At 39.7% G+C, this 23,902-nt stretch overlaps 1 protein-coding gene across 2 annotated transcripts in view; it reads left to right on the forward strand.

Annotated features, from left to right (window-relative positions):
* Nucleotides 1-23,902, forward strand: part of LOC127625265 (glutamate receptor 1-like) — an 84,503-nt gene that overhangs the window by 57,838 nt on the left and 2,763 nt on the right. The window contains exons 11-15 of one of the 2 annotated variants that reach the window (XM_052100444.1): nucleotides 881-1,341; nucleotides 13,676-13,874; nucleotides 15,017-15,264; nucleotides 18,140-18,254; nucleotides 22,569-22,703. In XM_052100444.1, the coding sequence (XP_051956404.1) occupies nucleotides 881-1,341; nucleotides 13,676-13,874; nucleotides 15,017-15,264; nucleotides 18,140-18,254; nucleotides 22,569-22,703 (1,158 nt within the window). Of the gene's footprint in view, nucleotides 1-880; nucleotides 1,342-13,675; nucleotides 13,875-15,016; nucleotides 15,265-18,139; nucleotides 18,255-18,778; nucleotides 18,894-22,568; nucleotides 22,704-23,902 lie in introns of both variants that reach the window. The other variant, XM_052100442.1, reaches the window with a different exon arrangement.

Raw genomic sequence — 23,902 nt, forward strand, 5'->3', positions numbered from 1 at the left:
GCCTCAGGGGAGGGGAAAGGTGATAGACCCAGGCAGCTGTTCCATATTACCAAACTAGAACCAATCTGGGTGGGCCAATACGGCACCACAAGGGTGACTTGCTCAACGTCTCTGGAGGGAATTCGTATTTGCGCAGCCCCCAGGCCAGCTGTGTGCCACCGAGAGGGGCTCCCGTCATTGCATACCAGAACGGGCAGTGGGAGGATTCCCGGGAAGCAAATAGGTCTACCTGTGCTTTGCTAAATCAACTCCTGTGGCCATCGGAGGCAGAGAGATATCGACCGCATCCAGGAATCACACAAAGATGGAAAGGCATCTTTATAACGACGCATCTTTAAAAAGACGTTCACGTCAATGTGTTTGCTCTTAAAGAGGAAATATACTCTTTTAGCAGAAATATACTCTCTTTGTAGCACTGTCGAAGTGCCCAGGGGCCTAATCTGCAGCAGGAGAGAAAGCCATATATCCAACAGCATACAATTCTTCTAGGTGAATGGAACAGCAATAGTATTCACCTCGCTGATACACAACCGCTCAGCTCCGCAGAAAAAATCTGAATGAGAGTGGACATTCCTTCTCCTTTTATACCCGTATGTCCGGGGGAGTGGCATGCATATTCCACTCCCCAATTCCCATTGGCCTTTTCTCAAAGATTGAGGTGTTTCGGGTCTCTAAAGAGCGACCCCTAGTGTCACTACATCGACACAATGTCAAGTGAGTGACAGAAGGGGAAATCAGTTTTTGTTGAGAACACATTCTTAAGAACAAGTTTAAAATAACTTTTTTGTGTTGATTTATACCGTATGCTTTATTGTCAACAAAATATATCACACTGGACACTCTGTCTTTGGTTAATGATATAAATCCTTTTATCTTGCAGAAAGCAGATGTAGCTGTGGCTCCCCTCACCATCACTTTGGTTAGAGAGGAGGTTATCGACTTCTCCAAGCCCTTCATGAGCTTAGGCATCTCCATTATGATCAAAAAGCCTACCAAGTCCAAGCCAGGTGTCTTTTCCTTCCTGGACCCACTGGCCTATGAGATCTGGATGTGTATTGTGTTTGCTTACATCGGCGTGAGTGTGGTTCTTTTCTTGGTGAGTCGCTTCAGTCCGTATGAGTGGCACGCAGATGATGAAGAGGAGGGAACAGAACAGCAAAGCCAGAATCAGAACCAGTCGCCATCACCAGAAGCCAATGAGTCGACAAACCACCACAGTCAGAATCAGCGAGAAGAGAAGCCAGAGAAGCAACCAGAGCACAACAATGAGTTTGGGATCTTCAACAGCCTATGGTTTTCCCTGGGAGCCTTCATGCAGCAAGGATGTGACATTTCACCAAGGTAAGTGGCAGTGCAAAAAGAGTAAATTTCATAAGTAGTGTCATATTTTTTTATCCTCCACTGCTACTTTTTTCTTTGGACTGAGTTATCTTTCGTCACACTGTCACAAATAACATCTGTCACAGAGAAAATAAGTACAATAAAGATGATCTTTTGAATTGTTTGCTGCATTACATAATTGTGTGTGTACACACATATTTATGTGTAAAACCTGTACACAGAAATAATTATTCATATATAGGTTTGCACTTGCATTTTTTTAAATTTAGGATAAAATTCTTATGCTCTCTTTTTTAAAATATACTGTATTTTATTATTACAAACTGAATAACTAAGTGACCCTTCAAGGCCATGTCCACACTAATTTTGAACGAATAAATCGGAACGCTCTGATTTAAATTTCCTAACAGCATTCACTTTCATAAGTAAGCAGAATTTTGGTGAGAATTTTCAAAAGTCTCAGTTTTCAGTGGAGGAAAATGCTGTTCCAATGTGGACAAGAATTGTAAACATAGCAAAATAAATGTTATTTGTAAAAGATAATCCATAGCTAGGTATGCCTTTAATGATTTTACTCCACAGCATGGAGGTGAAGAACCACCCAACGCAAGTGATTTTATCCACGGGTCGTTAGGTCTAGAGATTTGCCCATTCTGAATCAGACACAGAGATAAAGTAGTGCAATAATATCACATTTATTTGAATGAATTAAATAAAAAATCTGTATGAATAATTGGAAAAATTAACTAATATAATTATTTTAAATGATGAATAATTATTTTTGGAAATAACTGTAAATTTAAATACTCAATTCAGAAATAATCATAACCACATAATGTAGAATAGTTGGCACTTCACGGAACATGTACATTTAATTCATATTCTTTGTCATTTTCACATTAATGAGGAAAACCAGTGTTGCTGATGTGACAGTTGTAAAAGTGGCACTTACTTGTACATGATGAGGGGAAAACCAAAATAAAGTTCTATACCTGCAGACTTTTACCTCTGAAAAATCCATATGGTATCCGAAAATAAAATCACGATGTGACCTTGCATGATTACTACACCGTAAAAGGCTGCTTGTTATGAAACAGTCTCCATTCAGAGCTTCTGTAAGCAATGTGTAATCGCAGGGTACCTTTTAACGCACATGTTGAGCTGGGCAGCAATATTAGATGATGTTTTAGCATATTACAATTTTAATCGTCTTGCTTCATCTTGCCGGACAGCGAAAAATGTATTTAACAGGTACAGGTTACCTTCTCTCTCCCTCTATGCAAAACAGCTGAATGTCAAACCATTCTTTCCTTGCAAGTGCTTTGGGTGAGTAAAACGAGGCCGACGAGCACTGTTGTTTTTTCTGTGTTTCCTGTAGCGCTTCACTGTTCATTTAAAGACGGCACTGCATGACTTGATTATGTTTTTTGTTATGTGATGGTTAATTCCATCTCTGAGACTATATTCACGTCTGGAGGTAATTTGAACAGAGGCATAACATTCAGTTATTCAAGTCTTTCTGATTCATGTATTTATCCACAGACTAATAAAATCACAGTACTGACAGTGTTAGATTTATGGATCAAGTTGTCAAATTTACAATGTGAAATATTTATTTTTCATCAAGAATGACTATTGATCAAAACAGTTAAATGATTATTTTACATTATCTGAAAATAACCTAATTAATATTTGTGAATTAACACTAATAATTATGCTGTTTAAAGTGAAGGTAAAGATGTATTTTTGAGTCTTCAGCTTAGTAAATAGAATGTAAAAAAGAACAAAGAAGCAGAAAAGCCAAAGCAAGAGAAATGTCAGCTTTAAAACAGAGAGTTAGGTAGCCAATAAGAACACCTGCATATGATTAATGGATTAATCCCAGACATCACAAAAATCCGCCTATCTAAATCCAAGGAACAGACGTTGCAGTATGTCTGAATAATATGGACAGTTAGCTTAGGTCTCAGAGGGCTTTAAGATGATTAAGACAAGAAACTGAATGGTGGATGTAAAAGCTTTAAAGTAGGCAAACACTGGCAGCTCATAGTCTGTAGCTATAAAAGCAACTGATGTGGCACGTGTAATGTGAAGAATAATTGGAGCAAAATAATGAGTTCTAGTAATTGTCAGAAGGTACAGTGGAGCTCATGAATCTAGTGATTTTCTATTCTCTTTACCTCACAAATCTTTCTCAAGGTCTACGATTTGCAGAAGTGCCAAATCATTCCCTTTTTGTGTTTGCTGGAATAGTCCTGCAGCTCTAAATTCCTTGACCTTTCCACTCCAAGCACCTTATGTGCTGCTGTCCTGTCTCCTCCACTGAACTGACGCTTGTTCACACAATTTGTTTCATTACCGTTAGTCATGAGGGAAGTGTAACCATAGGTTAGGCTAGTGCTGACACCCCTGATTGGGTCTTCTACCCTCATTATGTGCAGATTGGCCTTGAGCCTCTAGATGTGCTGGCTCCTCAGTTAGTGTTTGACATTTTGGTTGGACATGTATATCCTTGGCTTGAGGGAAGGAACCAACATGCTCAAATTAGATTATACCGCCAAAGAGGTTTCCATGACAAATGTGAATGTCTCTGCCTGAGCTTGACATAGCGTTTGTTTTTATCACCTCAGTCTTTGAGCTAAAGGAGGCGTGTCAATGTTCTGCGCAGGCACAAGACTTATATATATATATATATATATATTCTTGGCCTTCAAGATTGTGTTTTATAGAGATCTCAATTGGTTACTCTGCATTTTAAATGTGTGAGTGAAGACATACTGTAGATGTGGCATCAGCCTTTAGATAGGTGTTTCATTTTGAGCCGGATTTGAATGTCCTAAAGGAAATACAATTGCTTGCGAGGCAGCAAAAGAATCACATTTCTGGTAAGCTAAGGTTTTAGGCAGTGGTTTATGTGTAAATGAAATACTGCTAAATAAAAGACAACAAACCCAAAGCAAAATGTTTGAGAAATATTCATACAGTACCGCCTTGCTAGGAATGTAATAAATTGTTTCCTTTTGGCAATGAGGCACTGAAGGTCTGTGGCCTGTTTCACACAACAACATGTAAGAATGTCCCAAATTCCAATCATTGGAACTGCTTGTCAAGAAATTTCATGGGGTCTTTAATACACTTGAGATTTAATATGAGGGTGCTTGTTTGCTGTGCTTTTTGGACTGTGAGGCTATTTGACAAACATTTCACACACCACTTAAAAAAAAAAAAGAAAAGAAAGTTGTTTGGCATGAGTGTTTTGGTAATGAGGATTGTGTGGGCCAGACAGAATACACAGGCTGCTTACAGTATTTATCTCTGACAGGAAACTTGTTTGTCCACGACAAATGTCAGAGCTGTCACTCAGAGTTCTAATTGTACACATTATTATTCACTGCAAGTCATCTGTGCCAGTGCTTCAAATAAACTATTTGGGGTAAATTCATTAAATGGTTGCATCTCTTAAGCATGTGTCATTTTAGCGTGGTACACTGCTATTTCGCGGCCTGCTTAGATTGGATTACGGGTTTTGGATTATATGCTTTTTTGTGCATATAGATTTCATTCAAAATGCAAAATTTTCCTTTAATTACGGGATGATTGCTTATTATAAGAGATGTTTGGCAACATATATTTTGATTATTATTTTTTCCTGATGCTGCTTCAGCATGAGGATGACTCTCTCTCTCCACTCACTGTCATAAATTCCCTCAGTCGATGACGGCGATGACGGCGATGACGATGGTTGTCAGGGGCAGGGAATGGTAAAATTCAAGTGATAATGCACCAATTACAACAAAGAATCGGCAGTTTCACAAAACATATACAATACAGTTAAAGGGAAACTAACAACAGAAGATTATGGACTTCTGAAGCAGTAAAACAAGTGGAGGATATACACAAATATTGATCCTTAGAAGTCGTTATACGCAAACAGCCCTGGAAAAAAAGTAAGCATCTACGTGTGTATGGCCCCGACTACACCACTGATCCTTGACATTAAAAAGTTTGAAAATGACTGGCCTGGATCACAATGGTGTGTACAGTCACTTTACAGTCCTGAAGTGTGCCAGGTCACGATCTGCTGAATCCTTCACAATCTAGCACTCAGAACCGATTCGCAAGATCTAGAAATTGTGCCGTGCAAATTGCATTTAGCACTAATTTTGTGGTTGTGTTTGTATCATTACCTGATTTGCATAATTCTTAGAAGTTGGTTCTGTGTAAATGAAATAATTCCTAGTAAATCAGCTGCTAAACCAATGCAGACAGTATGTGCAAATAAATCACTATATCAGTGGGCCCTCTCTCTCTCTCTCTCTCTCTCTCTCTGATTAGTTTCTGATGAGATGCTCATGAATGGATTTCATTAATTCATCATTTCTTATAAAGGTGACAAAATGTTCCCTCTTTGATGTCTCTCAGGACAGATAGCAAAAAGAAGAACTACTGTAAGCGCACAGGCAATCAACACAATTAAAGTCATGAGGAGATGGCACAAATGATTAGCAAGACTCAAGCATGCTACAAACCTGAGCAGAGAGATTCTGAAGCTCAGCAGCCTGACATGGCTCTGTTGCATAAATTAATAACTCAACATATGGTATTGGCTGCTTCTGTTGTAGTGGATCACCCAGCTGTAAGAATTACACACTGTTTACTGTGCATATTATTTACTATCACTGTCACGTCTACTAGCATCTATAGCATACCATCTCATGGTGTATTGTAGTGCTGCATTAGCTTGGTTTTGCAGGCATTATTTGTGCAGATGTTAGCAATATTGTTAGGGATAGAGGTGGTAGGAGTTTTTGAAAACATGTTTAGAAACCCTTTATTTTTTCCACTCCATTTGATGCTACTAGTGGTGAAATCACATACTTCAGCTTTAAGGTAGTATATGATAAAGTTTTTATAGCAAATCCCTATTATAGATGCTCCCACACTGAACTGTTATTGTGACTATCATGGTGTGAAAACAATTTACCAAAAGAAACTGAATGAATGTGACTTCTAGGAAAGCCATTGCGGGGGGAGCAGAATTTTCCAATGAGTTAAATATTGGAATATTGAGGATATGTTGTGTAAAGCCTTTTGTGTATGTGTGTGTGTTTGTGTGTGTGTGTTGTGTGGGGTCAGACCATTCGGCGTGCAGCGGGGATGACAGTTCAACCCGGGTGCCATGGTGCTCCCTTCTCCCCCAGGCTTCAGACTGTCACTTCAGCTTTATCTCGATCCCCTTTCTCCTGAATAAAAATACTCTGCCGTTTACAAACGCTTCCATACACAATGACACTAGCAGGAGTTAGGTCATACACACACACACACACACACACACACACACACACACACACACATTAGTACAATTTCAACACAAACACACTTGAGCCTGAAGAGAGGTCTCGCTCAGGCATTTCCTACTGTAGAGGTGACCTTGCCTTCCTGAGTGTGTGGAAATGTTCTGCAGTGTTTAACTGAGTTGTGACACCAGAATACGAGGAGATGATCAGTATGTCAAAATGCTCCCAACAGCTCCAATCTGAATGTCTGTAATGGAACGGACATTTTGCAGCAGTACAATGTGGAAGGGAAAGGAGACTTTTAGTTTTGAGCTCTATTGTGAGAAGTTGTGTCTTCATGGAGATGTGATCAATTGTGGATGTAAGAGTATGTCTATTGAAAGAACGTTTTCCTTTGCTTTCAGAGTAGGAGTGAGCCATATTGTAAGGATTACTTTGTTAATTCATTTTGAGTGTTCATTAGGGGATTGACACTGCCAAGTAGCTTGCTAATGTGCAATTTGTGTGTGTTCAATCACCTTAGAGTTCTATTTTGGCTTCAAAGTCTTATGCAAACTTTCAATACAGAGGAGCATAGAGAATGTCCTGCAGCTATTGTTTTTTTTATGTAAAAATGTCAGAAACCTTAAAGGACAAAAGCTGTCTGGAATTCTTTCCTTTCCTCTTTAAAGCTTAAAAGGAATCTAAATTATCTCATCATTTACTCAAACTCAGTTTGTTTTATAGCTGTTTCAGTGCATATTGTATCCATACAATTAAAGTGAACGCTGACTGAGGCTTAAGTGTTCCATGAAGGATAAAAAACATACCAGTTTAGAACAACATGAGAGTTTGTAAATTATGACAGAATTTTCATTTTTGCATGAACTATCACTTTAATAATATACAGTAGGTTTACATGATCAGTGCCATGTTTCATGTATAAAGGTGGACTTGAAATGTTGCAATAGCATACACTTTAAGTTTAAATTGTACAATTGTCATTTAAATAGTAAATCTTCAAATATTAAAAAAGCCAAAACTAAACGGTCCCAATAACATTTGTCTCAGCTTCAGATACATTCAAAGATTAGAAGTTGGGTGCTTTTAACACTATGTTCTTTAAAACTTAATTTAATAATAACATTATTTTTGTACCTTTTGGCTTTCCGTAGTTTTGACGCACATTACAATTGAAAGCTTTATTGCCTATTATTGATTCGTTGAGTGTTTTAAGTTAGTTTAGAAGACAGCAGACTGTAAAAAGGCTAAAGTAGGTGCTTAAGAGAAAAAATTATTGCAAGATTTGCTAAAGTTTGCGAGGTTCGTGGCATTGTGTCTTAATCAAACATCATGCCTTGTGACTTAACATTTGCAAATACCTTGAGCACATCTGTATACATTACTATATATAGTATATAGGGTTATGTATCTTAATATTTGTTACTTACTGCATCTGAATGGCGTAACTCAACATAGTTTCCATATCTCCCCAAGTAAGTCATTGTGACCATTAACACACAGCAGTTGTGTGCCGCGATCACTCTTCTTGCATGCCTACACACACACACACGTGCATGCTTGAAAGTTGCTGTCAAAAAGACAGTGTGTGTGTTCTGAATTGAGTGTATTTGGTATTATCGAAACAGTGGAGAGTGTGGTATCATTAATTTATAGAAATGTCTTAATTTTAAAACTATATTTATACTTACTATCAACTTGATACTGATGCACTGGTACTTTTGACATTACTACAAGATTATTAAAACATCAGGGGCTTAAGCCCCATGTAGCCCACCCCTTGCACTGCCCCTGGCCTTCAGCTTGACAGACTGAATGGAAGTCAATTTCATATCGCACTCCTAACAGCTGAAACGTGACGGAGAGAGAGAGAGAGAGATGGGGAGAGTGAGAAAGACAGAAGTAGATAAGCAGAGTTAATCAGAAGTAGAAAAAGCTAAAGGAGTTATAGACAGGATTTGATTAGAGCGAAGCCTGCTGCTGTAAACAACAAAGGTGGAAAGACAGGACATTGTTGAGATGATTGATTTTGCTCTTCTTTTGGCAGGTTCTATGATTGTGTTTATAGTGTGTTACCCTACCACCCCCGTTCTGTTTTAAATTCTCTTGTATTAGTTGCATTGTGTGGGGCGATTCAGGGTGATAAATGAGAAGTTTGGTTAAGGACGTAGATTGGTTCACACCGCAGCTGAATCTATCCCAAATCCTTTTCTTCCCCTCATATTCCCATTTCATGCAATTTAATGTTGGGCTCCACTGGCAATTTCTCCATTTGTTTACTTCAGATGGGCAGACCAGGATAGTTCATGTAAAAATGAAAATTCTGTCATAATTTACTAACTCCCTCGTTCTTGAGTTAAGAGATTTTAAAGACACCTTTTGAAACTCACCAATGGAATTTTGCTTCTATTACTATTTGTCTGCTATATAATTGCCTACTAAATATAATTTTTTCTAGTAAATGTGAACTATAATATCTGTTCTAGATCAGTATTTCATATGGTACTGTAACCATACCAGAAATGCTCTAACAGCTTCCTTTCATAAAGACCATTACAATTTATATGTATTTATGGGCTGCTTTAATATTACTGATAACATCATAATACTGTATATTTCTCTTGAAAGTGAAAGAGAGTGCAGCGGTGCACAGCATCTATTGGAAAGTGGAACACATGGGAACTTTAGTGCAAGCTCGGCAGTGCAGAATCTCTGATTACGTTTTAAGTTGAGTTTTATAGACCTCAAAGGAATCTGAGAAAAACGAGCAAGGTGTTCAAATGTTTGACGACACTCATATATGCATAGAGAAGTAAAAAATAAATTCAGGTCATGGTCTCCTTTAAAAAGAACATATATAAGCAATGTTTTATAAAGTTCAAGTTAAGTTATTGCTTAAGTGAATTTTAAAATCACCTTAGTTTTACATACAACTTAGTCTTATTAGTCAGACACCATCTTTCCATAATTTAAATGTACTCAGCATTGATGTTGATGTTATTGCATATGTAATATATTGAAAATGATAAATAACAAAATCAGGCATCCTACAGAGTAAGACCAAGGCAGTTTTTAGTGAAGCTGCTGTGAAAGTGCATGAAAGTTTCCTTAACTTTCCTTATAAGAGCAGTCTTGTCACAAAAAGGACACTTCATTTGAGTCTGATTCCATTAAGTTCATTACTATATTTAAATGTAGTTGTTATGTTTACCTTGTCTTGTTTCACTGTTGCCCTTTTGTTTGCCATTTTTTGTCACTTTTGGCATTCCTTAGTTTTCACTTTTGTCCCTGGTGTAACTCCATAGTCTCTTTGTTAGCGTTCGTGTTCACCGTTCATTGTGTGCACCTGCCCTCGTTAATTTACCACGTGCCTCTGTTTTTTCCCTTGTTATCTTGTTTGGAGTTATGTTTGTTCATTGGCCCCTTTGTCCCATGTTTTTGTATTTAAACCCTGTCTTTTTGGTTCAGTCCTTGTTCTATCGTTGAGTGTTGTTAGCTGGTATGTTTTCCCTTCCCGTGTGTTCAGCTTTATGTTTATTTCCCCATTGAGGGTTTTTCCTTTGTGTTTACTTGTTTATTTTGATCATTCAATAAAGTTAACTGCATTTGGATCCGCACATCCTCGTCTGCCTCGCTGCTTACTTGTTACAGAACGATAGACCAAACAATGGATCCAGCGGTTCTCCGGGCAAGCTGCCGCCTCCTGGACCTGAAGCAAGGAAGCCGCCCGGTGGAGGATCACATTGGGGACTTCCTGGACCTAGCGAGCGCCACCGACTTTCCTGACTCCTCCCTGGTGGTGTTCTTCCAGGCTAGCCTGACCGGTTCGCTCCAGGAGCGGTTGCCGCCGGCAACGCATGGCTGGACGCTCTGCGAATTCATGGAGGAGACACTTCTGGCATGCGGCTCTTCTCTCACGGTTTGCATGGCAGAGGAGAAACCTGCCTCACCTCCCGCGGTGGCGGCCTTCAGCTCGCCCTTGGCTCTTCCTGTCGTACCAGTCCCACCTGTCAACGAGGTCACCCTCACGCCAGTCGCCTTCCAAGAGCCAGCGCATTCATCTTCGTCTGCCCGGAGGAGGGAGAGTAGACGGGCTTCCGCCTCCCGGTTCGCGCATGTCACTGTGAGCGAGCCAGAGCCCACGCATGTCACGGTGAGCGAGCCAGAGCCCACGCATGTCACGGTGAGCGAGCCAGAGCCCACGCATGTCACGGTGAGCGAGCCAGAGCCCACGCATGTCACGGTGAGCGAACCAGGGCCCACGCATGTCACTGTGAGCGAGCCTGTGTCCTCGTCAGCCACGGTCAGTGAACCCAAGCCAGCGCATATGACGGTCACCCAGCCAGTACCTGTCGCCTCGACCGTCCCCGAGCCGGCGCCTGTAGCCTCGACCGTCCCCGAGCCGGCGCCTGTAGCCTCGACCGTCCCCGAGCCGGCGCCTGTAGCCTCGACCGTCCCCGAGCCGGCGCCAGTAGCCACGACCGTCCAAGAACCGGTGCCAGTAGCCAGGACCGTCCAAGAGCCAGCGCCAGTGGTCGTGCCCGTCCTAGAGCCAGCACCTCTCGAGCCTTCCAGGGCTCCTCCTCCCGAGCCTTCCAGGGCTCCGCCTCCCAAGTCTCTCAAGTCTCTCGAGTCTTCTAGGGCCCCTCCTCCCGAGCTTTCCAGAGCTCCGCCTTCCGAGTTTCCCGAGCTTTCCAGAGCTCCGCCTTCCGAGTTTCCCGAGCTTTCCAGAGCTCCGCCTTCCGAGTTTCCCGAGCTTTCCAGAGCTCCGCCTTCCGAGTTTCCCGAGCTTGCCAGAGCTCCGCCTTCCGAGTTACCCGAGCTTTCCAGAGCTCCGCCTTCCGAGCTTTCCAGAGCTCCGCCTTCCGAGCTTTCCAGAGCTCCGCCTTCCGAGCTTTCCAGAGCTCCGCCTTCCGAGCTTTCCAGAGCTCCGCCTTCCGAGCATCCTGAGCTTTCCAGAGCTCCGCCCTCCGAGCTTCCCAGAGCTCCACCTCTCAAGCCTCTCGAGCCTTCCAGGGCTCCTCCTCCCGAGCCTCCCAGGGCTCCGCCTCTCAAGTCTCTCGAGCCTCTCGAGCCTTCCAGTGCTCTGCCTCTCAAGTCTCTTGAGCCTCTCGAGCCTTCCAGGGCTCCGCCTCACAAGCCTTCAAGGGCTCCTCCTCCCGAGCCTCCTAGGGCTCCGCCTCGCAAGTCTCTCGAGTCTTCCAGAGCTCCTCCTCCCGAGACTCCTGGGGCTCCGCCTCTCAAGCCCCTCCAACCATTCCAGGGCTCCGCCTCTCAAGTCTCTCGGTCCTGCCTACGCCTCCTTCGACGCCGCCTCCCAAGTCTTCTACGGCTCCGCCTCCGAAGTCCTCCTTGGCTCCGCCTCACACAGCTCCGCCGGTCCCTATCTAGCGGCCACTACCCAGGTCCCCCAAACCTACCCACATCCCGTGGTCAACCCCCAGGCCTCCTGAACCTGTCCTTGCCCTGTGGCCCGCTCCCAGGCCTCCTTAGCCCGTCCTTGCTCTGAGGCCAGCTCCCAGACCTCCTGAACCGGTCCTTGCCCCATGGCCATCTCCTAGGCCACCTAGATCGGCCTCCATCCTGTGGCCTCCTCCTAGGCCCCCTGAGCCGGCCCTTGCCTTATGGCCAGCCCCCGGGCCATCTAAACCTGTCCCTGCCCGGTCGATACCTCCCTGGCCCCCTAAACCTGACCCTTTGTGCCCTCATGGACCGTCTCATTGCCCCTCGTTGCCCCCTTGGACTGCCTGTCTGCCCCTCGTTGCCCCCCTTGGACTTCCTGCCTGCCCTCTGTGCCCCTTGGACTGCCTTCTTGTTTTTGTACCCCCCCCTGGTCTGCCTGTCTGCCCCTGGTGCCCTCATTGTGTTTTTTGTGGGTTTCCTGTCCTTTGTTTTTTGTCCCTTAGGATCATCTGGAATCCGATCCTTTTGAGGGGGGCTCTGTTATGTTTACCTTGTCTTGTTTCACTGTTGCCCTTTTGTTTGCCATTTGTCACTTTTGGCATTCCTTAGTTTTCACTTTTGTCCCTGGTGTAACTCCATAGTCTCTTTGTTAGCGTTCGTGTTCACCGTTCATTGTGTGCACCTGCCCTCGTTAATTTACCACATGCCTCTGTTTTTTCCCTTGTTATCTTGTTTGGAGTTATGTTTGTTCATTGGCCCCTTTGTCCCATGTTTTTGTATTTAAACCCTGTCTTTTTGGTTCAGTCCTTGTTCTATCGTTGAGTGTTGTTAGCTGGTATGTTTTCCCTTCCCGTGTTGTTCAGCTTTGTTTATTTCCCCATTGAGGGTTTTTCCTTTGTGTTTACTTGTTTATTTTGATCATTCAATAAAGTTAACTGCATTTGGAGCCGCACCTCCTCGTCTGCCTCGCTGCTTACTTGTTACAGTAGTATAAAGGAATAGTACACCCCAAAATCAAATGTCCTGCATCATTTTCTCACCCTCATGTTGTCTGTCTTTTTCTTTTCCAGAGGAACACAAAATGAGAGATTTTAAATTATCTCTGAGCTGTTCTTTTTTATAGATTAGGCCTGTCCTGAAACAGTGGTAACCTGCAATTGTTCCCTCAAGGATATATTTCTACTCGACGAAACCCATAAAAATGACTTTCATTGGTTTAACCTAATTTGTCAGATTGATTTAGTCACATTAAATAACATATCTACCTTGAATAAAACAAGTTTATTTAGATGCTACCACATAAGCAATTTTTGCTACCTGACAATTTTTTTGCTTACAATAATAATTTTTTAGATAACAATTGTTGGTCCTTTTTACAGTGTACAGTTATGTGGCGTTTTGTCCTTTTTGGAGCTTGACAGCCCCTGGTTACAATATTATATGTTATTGTCATGATTGCCTGGAAAAGAGCAACTTGATAATTCTTCCAGTGTTTTGTGTTCCTTCAAAAACAGGAACACATTCATAAGGGTGAGTATGTGATGACATGAGGGTGAGTATGTGATGACAAAATGTTGATTTTTGGCTGAACTATTCCCTCAGACACCTGTTTTGTTGCTTGTCACTTTTTTCAGATCTCTCTCCGGTCGCATAGTTGGAGGTGTGTGGTGGTTCTTCACTCTGATCATCATTTCCTCATACACAGCCAACCTGGCTGCCTTCCTCACAGTGGAGAGGATGGTGTCGCCCATCGAGAGCGCAGAGGATCTGGCCAAGCAAACAGATATTGCCTATGGGACTCTGGATGGAGGATCCACCAAAGAGTTTTTCAAGGTAAGAGAGAAGGCTTCACTCATCACATCATTTACAATTCAAGAGAGAGAATTTGAAATGTTCTGAACTGACACTGCAGGATTCTGGTCATGGTTACACTGGGAACTTTAGTTTGGCTTTTCTACCTTCTGGATTGTGTAATAAAATACGGATGTAAGTACAAGAGTATAGAAACGTAAAAACTGAAAGCAGCATCTCAAGTGTTTCTGTATTTCAAATGTGGTATTTGCAGATTGACAGTATTTTTAGATCTTAAGTACCATGTGGGAGTATATAATAATGACAGTCTGGAAGGTTGTTGGTGCTAAGGCATTCAGAGCTTGGAAGATAAGCAAAGAATTTTAAATTTGATCATTAGGTTTTTCACAAACATGTGGAGTAATTTAAGCAGGGGGGAGACCAAATACTAAGAAATTCTAAACTGTAAATTATTCAATTCAACATTTCACTCAAATGTTTTTCAGTCAAAATATGTTTTGTAGTAAATTAGATAAAAATGCAAAATAGAAGCATTTTCACAATTGGCCTCAGACTGCTGGACCCCACTGTATACTAACTAAATAACTCTTTGGCTGAAGTTGATTCAATCATGGAAAGTGATTCCATATTTATGAAATTTAGTTTTCTTAAATTGAAATTACAATGTCAAATTACTTCAAGTAGAGGGAACCTAACTGAATCAAGTAAACATAACAACATTTAAAATATAAACATAAATTAAACTCTTTTAGTGATGTGCAAGCTAGTGAAATGTCAGCATGCTAAATACATGTTAGTTTGAAGCATTACTGAGTCCAACTTTGTCACTATGCTATGGTTAGCACAGTAATTGCAAATAGATAAAGCAATATGACTCGAAATGTGTAGGCTCAAACTCCACTCTTCACCATGATTGTAACTACCAAAACTACAACATTGCAGAAAGTCTCCTCCTTTATCTTCATCCTGTACAAACACATCTAAAATAACACTTAATTTTAACATTCACCCTCCCTGTCAAGTCCCGTGCAAAGCATGCTAGGAACTAGAAATCCTCTGCCTAGTTTTAGTTAACCAAATACAAAGGTTCCTGTTTTGAGTGTATATGTAATACTTTTACAGCAATTTTTACATAAATCTGACTTCAGTATATCCTTCCTCAGAGATCGAAGATCGCAGTATTTGAGAAGATGTGGTCCTACATGAAGTCTGCAGAGCCTTCTGTTTTTGTGAAGACTACAGATGAAGGTGTCATGTGGGTGAGAAAGTCCAAAGGGAAATATGCTTATCTGTTGGAGTCCACTATGAATGAGTACATCGAGCAGCGCAAACCATGTGATACCATGAAGGTGGGAGGGAATCTGGACTCAAAGGGATATGGAGTAGCCACACCTAAAGGATCTGCCTTAAGGTAAAACTAAGCCTGCTGATGATACAAAGAAAAGCGTACAACTTTTTGACACGAATATGATTCCTTAAAAGTCTTTTTGAGAGTTTACACTGGAGAGATGTCTGAGGGTTCTGACATACAAATATAGAAATTTTATAAAAAAAATTGTTTAATTAAACATTTTAAAGGCTTGACCAGTGTTATTATAGTTTTGAATTGTTTTTTTTTTTTTTTTCAATTTCTCCTTTTGTTTTTGTATGACTGACTGTTTTAGTTTAGTTTAAATTATTTTCGGTGTTTTCTTGTTTCAGTTCATTTTAGTTTTAGAGTATATGGAGTTTTTAATTTAGTTTTAGTACTGCCTCATTTAAACATTTCATGCTGTTCAATTTCTCATGGATGTCTTTACTTATTGCTCTAGTGTCGTTTTCATGATTTGTGAATTTTATAATAAACATTGGATTAAAAAAAAAACTAAAATTAACTCACTGTCATGTTTAATTCATTTTAGTTCTATTTGTTATTTTATTTGACCTTTATTTAACCAGGATAATCTCTCTGAGATTAGAAATCTCTTTCACAGGAGTGTCCTGGCCAAGAATGGACAGCAGTTACAGTCATAAAATTACAAATCAACAACAAATATTAAATTTCAACACTTAAAAATAATTGCACATCATTGAGTCTTCTTCAATGGACCAAATAATCCTATTTAGTGTCATAAAATACATTTTTCCAATAATGGTAGTTTATATTTTTTAACAAATCTTTCATTTGTTTTACGTTTCAGTTTTCATCAATGATAATAACACTGGCCTGGACTTTATGTAGTTTGTCTTTGCCTGAGATCAGATTAACTGTTTCAGGTTTCTCCTCTGTAACCTCTTTTTTTATGTATTGATTGGAATTATTTATAAATGTCTGTGTCTGCTCTGTGCCATCAACCTTCATCACAACAAAATATTTCCTCCTTGCGCATCATATTTTCATTGTCAAAAGTCGTTTTTTATATTAATGTCAGAATACCATTTTCCATGTCTTATTCTTCTCTTGCATCTCACCACATTGACTAAATTTATCACAATACTTAGGTTCCGTAAAAACTCTGCCCTGGCGTTTTTGAAGCGCTGAAACTTTGCTTGGTGAAAAACAACTTGGAATCGTGTTTAATGGTGTAATGGTCACATGAAGTCCTCTTTGCAATCTGAACTTCTTCCGAATGCAGCACAATGAATGAAACACAAGCAGGTGCTTCAAGATGCGTTTATAAAAATTTTCGTTTTTCAAGTTGGTGTCTAAAAATGTGGCAATCCTACGCAAGACACAGAAACAAAAAACTGTGAGATTCAGCGCAACAGTTAAAGACGTCCATCCAGCGCGTGTTAACAGTATATAGAAAAACAGTGCAGATGCACCCCAAGTTTGAACAGCCCTTAGCTCACCATATACTTGGAAAAACTGACCTAAACCCAGACAGAAAACCTGATGGTTTCTCAGAACTCGTTGTTTTCGGAGTCAGGATGAAGTCTTCTATTGCACGTGTATTAACAAAATTGTTATGTTATTTATACTAAAGCTACTGTTAAAAGTGAATGAATGTCATTGCATTATATCAAACCAAGTAAACAAACATATGCTAGAGCTTTTTTCAGAACTAATAGCACTTTCCCTGGCCATTTTGCCATGACTTGACAAACAGCTAGTCCAAAGGTCATTTTAGTTGATGTATGAAGTCCGTTCCCCTCAAGTTCACAGAGGTGTATTAGCTGAGAAACCACAGGTGAAGTTCAGCACATGAACTATGGACATGTTCCACAAATATTTGATAACCAGAAAGTGCCGACAGTAAATACTTATTTTTGAACAGTACATCTTATACTGTATATAAAGGGCACACTTTAAGAAAAGACATTTCTCAAGTTTTTGTATCATGAGATATATATATATATATTAATGATGTAAAACCTAATAAATATCATTTTGTGAAATATTTTGCTTGAAAGGTGTGCTAGTGCTATCTTTCTTTAAAATAAATGTGACTTGATTTGATATTTATATTGGATGCATTGAAATGCACACATTTTTAAATGTTGCAAAAGTTTTCAAATACTGTAAGAACCGTTGTATAAAATGGCACATACAGATAAATCAACAACATTCTCTGGCATTCAGGCATTTTCATCACCTTTCTCTCAAAATGATCTCTCATCCAACAGTGTGTTCCATTGTAGATGCTGAGATGCTCTTTTCCACCATTAATTTTCCTGACATGATTGTTGTCTTGTGTACCCTGAAGATTTCAGATTAATGTTCATGGATGAAGTTTGGCTTTGTTTTAATCATCCATAAGCACACTGGCCTCTTTCTGCTCCTGTCTCAAGGGGTACTAGAAGAAGTCTGGGGTTTTACTGAGAAAGACACTGCCACACAGATGAGGATGGGCCGTATTAAGAATGCTCAAAGTGTGAGGGCAGCAGAGGGATTTCCCAAAATATGGAAGTACAGTGCCTTTAAACTATAATGACAAAGAAATAGATTATCCAGAGCTAATCTAAAGTAATTTTGACTTAATCTGGGAATCCTCTTACGCAGACCAAAGGCCACTATGTGACAAAGAATTAAGTCCAGGGCATTGCTAATTCGCCCAGAATCCGGGTCTTGCTCGGTAAAATCTCTCATCATTTGGTCACAGTACATTATTTTTACACTTTAGTACAACACAAAACAACTAATATTACATCAACTAGTCCAGCAGAGCCAGGCGTACAGTCCGCTCAGTTTTATGTTTTCCTTACTTCCTCTAAGATTTAATAGAATCATTTTTATTTGACACAACCTCTGCCTCGCCGTATCATATCACCAATGCTGACCCAGATTATTTTATTATCATTTCAAGAAACCCAGTAAACCTGGCAGTGTTAAAACTGAACGAGCAGGGCCTGTTGGACAAATTGAAAAACAAATGGTGGTACGACAAGGGAGAGTGTGGCAGCGGAGGAGGTGATTCCAAGGTCAGCCCCAATATGAGCTATATCCAGCGGGTAACCACCACCCTGGGGGGGTAACCGGCAACCTCGGTTAACAAACACCTCGGCTGCATTGTGCACCTCTCTGCTCTAAGAAATTTTGATATACATCAAGCCATTCCTACTCAGAGGTTTATTTGCATACTTTTAAAATCATTGATTTTTGGAGACCTATGAAATGCTTAAAAATCGATTGTCAAATTTGTGCAAATCCGAGTGTTTCCATCTCTTGCCGGTTACCCAAAGTGATATAGTAATACACATCTTGCAGTAGGGAGAAAGGCCATAAAGCTAGATGGAGTATTAATGCATATCACTTTTGGCAGTGAAAGTATTCAAACTCTGTGACTGTGCTGTTCTTTCTTTTTTCTGTTCTTTGATTTTCTTTCCTATTTATCTGTAGACATGTAGAACACATCAAAACATAATTATGGGTGTATGTTTACTTAAATGCTGAATAACATAAGATAACATGGGTAATGTTATTTATGTTATTTTCCTGGTTGAAGAATCCCCGTAAACCTAGCGGTGTTGAAACTCAATGAGCAAGCCGTCTTAGACAAACTGAAAAACAAATGGTGGTACGATAAGGGGGAGTGTGGAAGCAAGGACTCCGTAAGAAAGGTCAGTTCACTCATCGTTCACCCATAGTTTCCCTCACTGTGAGATTCAGCTTTAGCACTTTACTGAAAGCCCTGTCCTGCTCTCTCTGCAACACACTGCTCTGTCTCCAGTTTGCCATTTACCCAGAGACTTATGCACACTGTCATCAAGTTGCTGTCTGGCCCCTATTACTTCCCACATTACAAAATAGATGTGATGCTTGGGGTGTATTTATAGAAATGGGCAATGTGGATGTTCACTCAGAACCACTTGGTTCTTTGATTGCTGCATTTAAAATGATATACATTTCTTTCTGCCTTGATTATTATGGCCATTGATTTCTCCGGATCAAAAGAAATAAACATGTTCTTATAATCTGTTTGTTTGGCTTTGTCTTGGTTTCGTTGAGAAAAAAATCATACAAGAAGACCTCTATCTGGCGAGGACAAGTTTAGTTGACTAAATTAAATGTCTCAAGAATCACATTATTAGGGTGCAGAAAGCTATGCTGTGTGGCCAGTGCTATTTACACCTGGTGTAAGTAGTCACTTGTTTAAGAAAATATATCTTGGTGATCACATCTATTTTGTACTGTTTTTCACATCCAATATTAATTGTAATCTACTGCATAAACAATAGTTTACATCAAGAAAGATGAGCCAAGGTAGTATCAGTCTTCAGAGACAAACTATTAAATTAAGCTAATCTAAATTAAATTACAAGATAGAAATATAAAAATATGTCTTCAGTATTATGCTAATTTAAGAAGCACATCAGCTATGTACTGTATAGCTCATTTATCCAATTCAATTCTACATTAAATCATTAATAAAGATAGATTTGTGGAATTTACCAATACATGTTAAGTGGACATTGAAGTTTATTTACATATGATTTTACTAAATTATTATTATTATTATTATTGAAAACTAGTCAAACCTAAAAACTTTAAAGGAATAGTTCATGCAAAATTAAAAATTATGTCACCGCCATGACATTCCAAACCTGTATGACTTTCTTTCTAATGCATTACACAAAAGGATTTTTTTTTTTTTTAAGAATAACCTGTTCCATCTATTCAATACAATGACAGTTGATAGTGACTCACTTCAAAGCTTAAAAAAACATGCAAAAACGTACATTGTTTTTAGCACTTAAAAGCTAAAGATTGTAAGATTGACAAATGTTTGAAATGGGTACTGCAGTCCAAATTCAAAATATTTGAGAGTTGTCTGCCCCACCCAAGACTCGAAGCTTATACGGGTTGCCAGAATGTTGACACGTAAATTAGCCAACTCAGCATCCATTTTAAAGGATTTCTGGGCTGTAAGCTGTCTCCATCTTCCAAAGACATCTCCAATATTTTTAGATGGATGGCGAGGCTTTTTAGGTCGGGTGGAATCTGTTATCTCTGATCCAGTTCGTTTGCTGGCTTCCATGGCTGCAGCGCCTAGTGTTGTTTGCATACTTGTTCAAATCTGGCAACCCGACGGTGTCGAAATACTATTGGTGAGTGGGCAGTGGGTGGGATCACACAGGCCAAAACATAAACAGAAATTCCAGCCCAGAATGGAAACTTCAAAGTAGAATATACTGGCTGTAGCATTGTTATCGGAGAAGCCAGTATTTCAAAGTCTCTAATGACATATTATGGTAATTTTATGATTTAGTTTAGTAATAATATTACATTTAGCGCCTTCAACAAAGCAGGTTCTTGCTTGAACATGCCTGCCACTGTGAACAAGCTTTTCTCATAGCACTCATGAATGAGCAATAGGACTTACATTTCAGGTTCTCACCAAAATCTATCATATATCTTCAGCGGACTTAGAATATGAATACGACTGAGCAGCATGGCTACATTTATGACACATTTGGGTGCTTTTATTTGACTTAAAAGTGAGTCACAATCAACTGTCATTGCACTGAAGAGACAAATGTATTTTCATGTACTCATTAAAATATTTTCTTTTGTGTTCTTACTATTTTTATTTAGTTACATGGGTTTGGAACAACATGAAGTTGAGCCAATTCTGACAGAATTTTCATTTTTGAGTGAACTATTTCTATAATAATGCTGAATTTGATCAGAGGTAACGCATTCTTAGAAAGGTCTAAAATGAAAATAGACCTTTATGAAAATTGCAGCTGTTCAATAATAGCTGTTAGAAGTTATTCTTCCGATTATAGTCTACCTTTTCTTTTATGTACCGGTATCTGTTTCTCTTAAACTCTTCCCCATAACAATAGCAGCAGACAAACCCTAAAGACATCTATCCATCTTAACAAGAGTAAATGACAGTCTGGAGAGAAAAGCGTTGCCATGAAATTCCCTCTCTAACTGGATTGCTTTCCCATTAAGAGTCCTTTAGAGCTGTCTTGTCTCTGTCCAAAGACAATGTGCATGCCAGTGGATGAGACCTCAATATGGTCACCAGACAGATGCATGTCACTCACTCCCTCTACCCCTGACGTGACATCTCCACCATCAGAGACAAAGAGAGAATCCTCTCTGTTATGACCTTTGAAAAATAAATCTTACAGTTTGAATAAGGAACTTTTATAAACTAGGCAAACTTGCTCTATAACTGCATGGTTTAAAATTAAACAGACTTGCTATATTTGATATCAGAGGCATTGATATAGACTGTTAAAATGAAAAAGGGAGTGCTATTAATTTGATTGTTTTTTTTATTTGTAATTCAATGTTAAATGGATATTTTACCCGAAATAAACATTTTATCATCATATATTAACCCTAAAGTTATTCCAAACCCATATGAATTTCTTTCTTTCGTGGAACACAAAGATGATGGTAGGAAGAAGTCACCATTCACTTTCATTGCACCTTATTTCCATATAAAGTAAACCACTGGCAACTGAGGCTGTCATTCCCAAACATTTCCTTTTCTTCCACAGAAGAAAGTTATATTTAAAACAGGTTGGAAGCAATATGAGGATTAGTAAATTGTAAAAAATGTCATTTTGGTTGAAATATCCCTTTAGCATTATCAGAGAGCGCCAGATTTTACTGAAAGATTAATAATTATCCCAAGCTTGCAATTCTCGCATGCATCTGCATGATTTAAACAGTTCTAGTAGTACATTCATTAGAATGTCTCTTTTTATTGTTGACTATTTTTATTAAGTAATATTAGATTAATTTAATGGATAGTTTTAATAATATATTGTGAATAAATAAGTATCCAGTTTTCGTACGTTAACAACAGGGGCGGACTGGCCATAGGGAGAACCGGGATTTTTCCTGGTGGGCCAGCGAAACTGGGACAAACAGTGCTGCACGGGTGGCTTAAAGCTGAAATGGGCCACCGCGTTATGCCGAATGGGCAGCGACTGGCTGAAGAGTGCAGCAAAACGCCACCGCGATATGCTGAAAGGGGCCGTGATATGCAGAAAGGACAGCGACAAACCCCCCCCGCAATAAATTTTGGGCCAGTTACTATGTAAAATCAAGGGCCGATTTCTCTTCCCAGTCCGCCCATGGTTAACAATGTAAATATGTGTAAATGTTATGTCTCAAAGCTGTAAATTTCATGTTTTGTGTTTTTTTAATTGCTGGATGTGTTTATAAGCAAAAGATAATTTATGTTTTGTGGTTACCTGTAGATTTGTGTGTATATGTGCGTGCTTGCTATTGCAGTGCCATTATCTGATCATCATCTCTGTGCCATGCAGGATAAAACCAGTGCTCTGAGCCTCAGTAATGTGGCTGGAGTTTTCTACATTCTGATTGGTGGTCTAGGGCTGGCCATGCTGGTGGCCCTGGTTGAGTTCTGTTACAAATCCAGAATCGAGTCTCAAAGGATGAAGGTAATTTGTTATTTTTTTTACTTTCGTTCAACTGCTGTCATGATAAAGCTGAATTATAAGGCATAACCTCTCAGATTTAACACTTAGTAATAGGTATATGCAGCCTGAAGCATCCAGCATAGTGCAATATTTAATTTTGTCCACATTTCATTATGGGTTTTGTTTTATAACTGCTATCTTACACTGACCTCACTTCCTCTGGGGGATCTGCCAGGGAAATGTGTTGGCAGTAAAGAGGTAATTGTGGGTGGGTGTAAACATAATACCACCCACTGTGCCTCTCTCTAATCCTGGAGCACAGAGCTCTCCAATGCCTACAAAATTAAGAAGAAAACAGTGGCTTATATAAATTGAATTACCTGCAAACCCATGTGGTGACTCATAATATTCATTTCAGGCCCTTGAATGGGAAATCTTCAAAATAATTTGTTAGGCATGGTTTTTGAAAAAAACAGTGTTGCCTAAATATGTTTTTGGAGCTTTCAAACAACATCCAGGAACAACACTCTCACAGGCTTTTGGTCTTTAAAGGGATAGTTCACAGAAAAATACAAAATGTGTCATAATTTACTCACCCTCACGTTGTTCTAAACCCAAATTACTTTCTTCTTTGGAACACAAGATGTTAGGCAGAATGTTATCCCCAGTCACCATTCAGTTTCATTGAATCGTTCTTTCTATACAATGAAAGTGAATGGTGACTAGCCAACATTCTGTCTTACGGCTTCTTTTGTTTAGGGTTTGGAACAACATGAGGGTGAGTAAATGACATTTACATTTATTTCAATTGGCAGATGCTTTTATCCAAAGCGACTTACAAAAGAGATTTGATCCAGAATTTTAGTTTTTAGGTGAACTGTCCCTTTAAATGTAACACTTTATTATTTTTCACAGTGCATGTTTTGCATATGATCTTTTTCTCAAGTCATACGATACGCTCTCTCGATTATTCAAGTGTTAAGACATTACAACAGCCACATTTAGAATATCACAGCGACAAATCGCTGTTGCTAGCAGGCCAATTAGTCTGCATCAGCCCAAACATCTTAATCCTCGGCAATCCACTGAAGTGATCTGGATTTAAATCATTTATTCGTCAAGGATGTACAAGCCAGCATCCACATCATTAGCTCCAGTTTCAAGCCTACAGGGTTTTATTATGTAAAACTGCTGTATGAGAGAGTGGGCTTCGAGTTGCT

Source organism: Xyrauchen texanus, chromosome 31 (genome assembly GCF_025860055.1).
Source record: "Xyrauchen texanus isolate HMW12.3.18 chromosome 31, RBS_HiC_50CHRs, whole genome shotgun sequence".
NCBI lineage: Eukaryota > Metazoa > Chordata > Actinopteri > Cypriniformes > Catostomidae > Xyrauchen > Xyrauchen texanus.